This window comes from Sitodiplosis mosellana, unplaced genomic scaffold, assembly GCF_009176505.1.
Source record: "Sitodiplosis mosellana isolate CC-2019 unplaced genomic scaffold, AAFC_SMos_1.0 Smas_scaffold_6170, whole genome shotgun sequence".
In the NCBI taxonomy this organism is placed as follows: domain Eukaryota; kingdom Metazoa; phylum Arthropoda; class Insecta; order Diptera; family Cecidomyiidae; genus Sitodiplosis; species Sitodiplosis mosellana.
Window position 1 is genome coordinate 1,874,269 of NW_022601411.1, and position 7,566 is coordinate 1,881,834.

At 37.2% G+C, this 7,566-nt stretch overlaps 1 protein-coding gene across 5 annotated transcripts in view; it reads right to left on the reverse strand.

Annotated features, from left to right (window-relative positions):
- The window catches only part of LOC129575820 (calmodulin-binding transcription activator 1), a 222,118-nt gene that overhangs the window by 42,269 nt on the left and 172,283 nt on the right, over window positions 1–7,566 (reverse strand). For all 5 annotated transcript variants that reach the window (XM_055459915.1, XM_055459916.1, XM_055459912.1 and 2 more), the window contains exon 6: window positions 3,690–3,781. In XM_055459915.1, the coding sequence (XP_055315890.1) occupies window positions 3,690–3,781 (92 nt within the window). The remainder of the gene's footprint in view (window positions 1–3,689; window positions 3,782–7,566) is intronic.

Consider the following 7,566-nt stretch of genomic DNA (forward strand, 5'->3'; position numbering starts at 1 on the left):
CATGGACGCGGGAGCCGGTCGCTCACAACAAGAAATAAACAAGAGAAAAAGAAAATAAACAGCGTGTTCGTCCACCAAATGAATAAAATGTATTTTGGGAGAGAGAAGACGGGTCATTCATAAAAGCCGGGTAAAATGTACAGAGGGCGACAACATGAAGTACCAACACCACACATACACAACATCGAACATGTAACAATGCGAGAAAGAGACTTTTGGGTGCTGATGAGTTATGTAGACGACAATATGTCGCTTTCCGTGAATTGCATTTATGTGGCTCATAAAAGTTTTTCTACGATCCACACCGAAAAAAAAACATTATTTGTTCTGGATTTTTCTTTTTTTCGACATCTTTCAAGAGAAGGAGAGAGCGGGAGAGGAAATTTACTGAGCGTATGAGGATAAAAGAGAGAAGACCAGCACTGAATGGAAGTAGAGGAGAAGATACTAAGATAATAAGAGCGAATGTACTGAGAACGGTAATTTCTTGGTCTGTTCGGGATTGGAATACCGTCATCACACGCCTTTCCAAAGCACTCCATCATAAACGTACACAATGCTGGTGGAGTCTTCTTCTAACGCGATTTTATTCATTCATTTTTCGAAATGTTTACCTAAACCTTTCGGAATTCATATTTACTCAAGACTTTTTGTACTGAACAACCAAAAATGGGAGCCTTTTTCATTCCACGTTTGATCGCTGCAAAAAATCGATTCAAAAACGAGTTCCGTCATTCAAATGCATCCATCAACGATTGTATGTCGTATAGCCATCTAGTACATTTGCTTTTGAACAGGAAAACCGCCTTGAAATTGCAAACAAACTCCATTTGCAAGAATTAAAAAAATGGCCGTGCAAAGAGTCAGAAATAGTCGTGCAAAGGAAATGAAAACCGCCGATCGAAGAGGTAAATTTACTTGTGTTAAACATAGGCAAAGAATGAAAGCAGCCGAGTTAAGTGCCAATTGTCACAGAACGGCGACCGAATGACATCACACAATCATTTTTAGAGAGTGAATCGATTCACTTCACCAGTGTGAACAAATGAAGCAAAGCAGTTGTGTTGAATCGATGGCCAACAAGTCGCTGCTTGGTTGGCCTACAATTCAACAAGCTTTTGATTCGAAGTCGGTTGAAACTGGTTTGAATGACAATTGAAACAAATGTTACTTTTGTTTTCTTCAAAAAGGAGGAAAAACTGAGGAACCAATTTCCAACTATCAAAAACATTTGAAAGCAGAAAAACAAATCCATAAAATTAGCTCAATCACACGAGTTCCGTTTATTTTATTCGAAAATCAGTTATCATTTCAACTAACTAAATTAGACATTGAAAAAAAACGCATACACACACAAATGGATCGGCAAAGTTTTCGAAACGGAAATTTTCGGCAAACTTTTGACTGTTTTTTTTCTGTGCTGTTCGTCTTCATTCGAAATGATTGTGTTTTGGGTTGAAATGTAATTTGTTGTGTTGTTTGCGCCATGGCCTTTGGCATTATATGCAAAATTGCACTAATAATGAGTGCGCCCCGTTTCTCTTGTTCATTCGACGAATGGTTTTTTTTCTCTCTATTCGTCTTCATTGTTGAGTGCTGCTTCCCGTTCATTTTGATTTTCGTAAATTTAGTTGTGTATTTATTTTTTGACTTTGGGAAAGTTACAATTTGTGTTTATTTTCGCCGTTTTCCGTTTTTTGGCTGATTTTGTTGCTGTTGTTGTTCGATCGCGTTTTTTTTATTCATATGCTCACGTTCCCTTTACCAATCTGACAAGTTGTTCGGGCCTCGGTTCAAGTACACAACTAATGCAAATGCTTGATTGTTTGTATATTTGTTACGTCGTTTTTTTCCATTTATTCATTTACTCTCTCTCCCTCTCTCTCTCTCTCTCAATCTTGCACAAACTTTAACTAATTGTTAGTTTTGTGTGCTGTGTGCTGTATGTGTATCCTGTGCACTTCTTTTTCAGTCGTGGAAAAAAAACCAAACTGTTTTTGATTTTAAATTCGCGATTCCGTTTTTCTTTTCGTTGCTTGCTGCTCAAGCGCTCATCCTTCGTTCACAAATTTTTCAAATGCATTGCCATCCAAAGGCAAGAACGGCACAGACAACCAGAGAGATTTTCGTATTATTCAACACTGTGTATGTTCGGCTCAATTTCAGTGCGCTCGACACATATAAATATAACGTATATGCAAATGATAATAGTATCTTGTTTTAAAGTTTGTCTTTTTAATTTTGTTTATGGCGAGGCCATTGTTCGAATTTCGGGCGGTTGTGTTTTTATTTCTCGGTTCCTAACACACGGGCCTTCGGTCTGGGCACGTTGGAATGGAACAATGATAGAGACGAAGGGAGAAAACACACAGACAGAGGAACACCAGGAACATACATACAGAAAGAGAGAGAGAGAGAGAGAGAGAGAGAGAGAGAGAGAGAGAGAGAGAGATAGAGATAGAGAAAGAGCGGAGAGAAGGAGAAAGGGAAACAAGATCGAGAGAAAGAGGGAAAAAAACTTTCGTCGACTTTCGAGTGAGAAATTAGCGCGAACATAGAAAAAAATCGAATACAAACGAGATTCCCATCGAAATAAGGAAAATCTGAATAAATGAATTTACGGAATTACAAAAGGAGTCATCGGTGAATAAAAAACGTATTCTACTCGTCGAATCCGGAAAGGGGAAGGCAAGCACGCACATTTGCCATCGACGACGACAACGACGACAACATGAACGAAACGACGACTGAAAAAAAAATGAAACGAATACTTACTACCGTTTTCATTGTTATTTATTTTGATAGTATTTTATTTTAGCGAGTGCTCACGAATAGTCGCGCCCGAATGGGAGTGAGACACACAGAGAGAAAAAAAATCTGTTTGTAATTGCAATTTATTTAACTTTCTTATAAGTTCTCCGCCTCTATTGTTGCGTCCAGTGAATCTGGAATTTTGCTGCTTCCGACCAGAATGACATTTTTTTGTCTCTCTTTTTCTCTCTCCTGTGAAAAAAAGAAGCGAATCGCACTGAACTCAACTTGTTGTGCATGGACAACCACACTCATCTACCGGCATATGACAAATGACTTACAAAAAAAAAAAATACGGTTCCGTTTTCCACCGCTTTTTCTTTCCGTCCATGCGTTTTATTATTTTTGTGAACAAATTTGGTAGATTCGCGTAAGTACTTTTCATTTAGATGATACTAGTATCTTTCTGCTTTGCTTGCCATATCATCTGCTTTGCCCGTTGTCACCCTGCCTTCTGTCGTACTCAGTTCAGTTCTTCGTTCGCCTATTTTTCTGCCCCCCGCCCTCTTGTTCGAATCGCTTTTCCAGTTCAAAAATGTTAATTAAGCTAATTGATTTATAAAAATTCCCATAAAGTGTGCAACTCTTTTTCTCTGGTTGGCAAGTGTCTTTTTTGTTGGGTTCGGTTGGCCGATTACGATTTTTCGATATGCTGGCAAACGAACTCAACTACCCAATTTCAGTAAGTCGATAGTCATTGAAATTATGTCGTCTCTTTTTTTCCTCGGTCGTATGTTGGTTTTTTCAGCTCGCACACTCTTTGGTCGAAGTGCGACTATGACCACGCGCGCTCAGTGCCTCGCGCGTGCATTCTTTTCTCGTCGATATACAGAAAGAACAGAAAAAAATTGTGTGCATATTACACAAAAAATACTCACCTCATTGGTATTCCAGCGATGTCGTTGAGTCGGAAAATGATCAGCACGTGGTAAACTTTCCAAGTTATCCGGAAGCTTTATCGGTTCGCCATCTGAAAATTGAATAGAAAACGCACAAACGAAATGAGTTACAGAGACGAAAAAGAGAAGAAGAAGAAGAAGAAGAAGAAGAAGAAAAATTGTCGTCACGAAGAGAACGGACAAAAAGAGCAGAAAAAAATATGATTAAATTAGTTTCAAAGTGCTCGTTGATGCAAGTTTTGTTCCCCCACGTTGTTGTTGTTCCGTGCTCTCTTAAACTTGATTCAATTTAGAGAGTCGCCTACTATTTTCGATTTTTAATTTGCAAGATTACATTTTTTTTTGCTGGTTAAGTGAATGTACCAGAAATTAGCTACAACAACAAAATGAGGGATAGAGAGGAATGAGTTTAAGTTTTGTTCTTTGCCGAAGTCAACCCTTTTCGACGACGATGATGATGACGTACATTATTGGATAACAACTTATTCGATCGTAACGAATGGATGCATTTTCATCGAGCGCAAAATCGTTCAATTAACGAAATCCAGAGGATTTTGTCCCTCGTTTTGTCGTCTGAAAGCCGTATCGTTGATTGATACATCAGCGACCAATTCACTGATTGGCCATTCGTTTTGCTTGGATAGCACTGCATTTCTGACTACCACCAAAAAAAAATCGTCACCACTTTAAACGTCTGTTACACCCATCACTTGATGAAAATGCTCAACACTTTACTAAAACTGTCTGAGAGCTGCTTCTTGTGTCCTGGCGAATCATGTTCTGTCTCTTGTATTCTTATGAATTTTAAGCTGTAAATGAACTTTAAGGCTTGTATTGAACATTTCAATATAATGAGAAAGAATTTCGAATATCCAAACTCATTACAAATTAATTGCAATTTGGCGTAGTTATTGAATGCACTAAGAAAAACCATTCATGGACAATTTAATCTTACTTTTTTATCAATATTAATCTTGAATCTTTCGAGGTTTTTCCCTGGATATTCAAATTGTCGACGATTTTTCCTCCGTATCTTTTCGTTGGAAGTGAATTGATATTACAAAATTATAAATTGAAATTTCAATTCGCAATTTTCATTATCAATTCTCATGGCCAATTTCCAATTTCATATTGAAAAAATGACTTACTAATATTTAAAATCATTAGATTTTGATCCAAAGAGACATTCGATACGGTCATTCGCACTGCATTAGAATGAAGATAGGAAAAACCAATGGAAACCACTTAGCCGATACTAAAAAAAAGTCCATTTCATACAGGACACTGTTTATTTAAGTCAGAGAAGGAGAAAACCCCACATAGCGTTATCCATATTAACATATGTAATTTGGCATAATTTCTCTCATAAATATACGCAATTAGCGGAGCATTTTTTCTTGTTCGCTTCATAATTTTCCGTTCGTTGGTGTGTTTTTTTCTAATAGACATAGTCGGTTATCATGGCGCAAATCTGCAAGTCCATCGCCGAAAAACTCTACTATTTTTTCCCCTTTAATTCGTCCAAAAAAAAAACCAACCGCTAGCCTTCAGTAGCCAATGAGAATGCACGTAATATAAATCATAACTTTATTTTTTTTTATTTATTTTTTTAAAAAATGTGTTCGAAAAAATATTTATGTGGTTTGATGCGTCTAATCCGTTTCCACGTCGGTAAATCAGCGCTCAACATATCAAAAACGCTTGCTCTAGCCGTACACAAATGCAATACATTTTCGACTCTCATACACTTTTATGTGCACAAAGTGAATAGAAATCGGACAGCATTTCTTCATTTTCCCCCATTCATTCCATTCCTTTGGCCTATTCGTGTTCAACACAAACGAAAATCCAGCGTTTTTTCTTTCGGAAACGGTGGCCCCGAAAAGTAAAAAAAAAAATGGTCCAAAAGTCGTTGATCACAAATAATTGCCTCGAAATATCTAAGCCACATTTTTGCATTTTTCCATAAATGGAAAATTTTCTTTATGTTGACCAAAGACACACGAAAGAAAAAACAACCACGAATGAAAGATAGAGAGAGAGAGAGAGAGAGAAAACCAGCCCCAAAACAATTTCGCTGAAAAGCACTTTGAATTATTTGCATTTCGTGTGTAGTTCAATGTGTGAATATGCACGTGAGTGCGTGGCATGTTTGTTGTGCCCGGATAGTGAGTGCATTTTATATATTCAAAACATTTGGACGAGAGAAAAAAAAGGCCTCATGGCGAGCAAACATTCGGTGCTCATTTTTGACGAGCGCCGAAAAATGTGATTCATTATGCACATTGTTCTGCCACGTCGGCACAGGCCACATAAGTGATCGAGGAGGAACGAAGACAAAAAAAAAACGGGTTTTCGTGGGCATTTTGAAAACCGCTTTTTTTTCAAATCATCTATAAATCTCGTCAATTATCATAATTAGCATTTATCAAGGCGACGACCGAAGTAGAGAATCGCGAAAATTCACTTGGAATAAATCATCAACGCGCACCGTTGGCTAAAAACCAACAAAATGTGTGTGTGACTCGAAACTGAATTCATAAATTCACATGCTCTTTGAAAATTATTGCTCCAAAGTCTCTCTCACTCATGAAAAATTGGTTAGAGTAAACCATTTAAATCGACGAACAAAAAATGGAGGTAAAAATCGGTTTGAACGAAAAATGTTGATGCATCCTTTGGAAATAAATTCACGAGAGTGCATTAGAAAATAAATGAAATACTTGAAAATAGCATTGCACACAGGAAAAACCATGCGAAAAACTAATGTGATTGTAAAAAAAGATTTTGCTGAAAATAATCGCGAGAAAAACATCAAACGAAATCAAGACAAAAAAAAATTGTTCAAGAGTTGAAATGAAAAGTGCATCGAAAATGCGATTACATTTAACCATTTGTTTGCCGCTCTTCGCCTTTTTTCCATCTGATTTTGAAATTCACTTCATTTGTTGCCTTTATTCCGGCTTATTTGTGCCACGAAAATGGAAAATTGAATCGTTGCCGAGCGAAAATTGACTGAATTGAAATGCATTCGAAACAGAGACTCACTTCGAAAGAGTTGAAGTTTTTGCCGATCAGTTGGAGAATATTTTTAATCGATGAACCGTTTAAAGATGGTTCGTTTCTTCGTTTGTTCGTTTCATTCTCTCCATTTGAAATGTTTCTGTTACATTTTGCCTCTATGTAAATGGCACAAAATAATACTTGACATCTAATTTTAAAGACAGGCCAAGTATTTTAATGGCTCATTCGGAAATTCACCCATGCACATGCACTTGCGAGTGATCGCTTTGTCTATGAGTTGACGTCGCCGATGGAGTTTGGTTCACAGTAATTTCCATGCTTATTGCATCCATACCATTGTCGTCAGTTTTTCTCCCTTTTGGATGGCGAACAACTAATGCATCCGAATTGTGTTGCTTGATAAAAGTCAAGTGTTTCGACGACATTCGCATAAATGTACTTATCGGAATAAAATTTACTAGATAAAAGTATACGTTTATTGTCGAGAAAATTCGTTGTCTCCCACTTGCATCTCAAATTTCATGCGGGTGTGGGGAGCAATTTGAAAAATTAAATAAAAACATATGTATATGGAGGAAGAAACAATAACATAAGAAAAGAAAAAGCAGCGAATTGTGTTTGTTCATATGTGAAGGGATCGTCGAGTGTACCATTTAAATTACGATGGAAAATGAAAATAACTGAAGACACTAAAAAGGGCTGGCGGATGACATTGGAAAGTAGGGCCACAAAATACATAAGATGGTAAAACAATCAGCAAGGAACTTGAGAGAGTAAGAGAGAGAGAGAGAGAGAGAGAGAGAGAGAGAGAGAGAGAGAGAGAGAGAGAGAG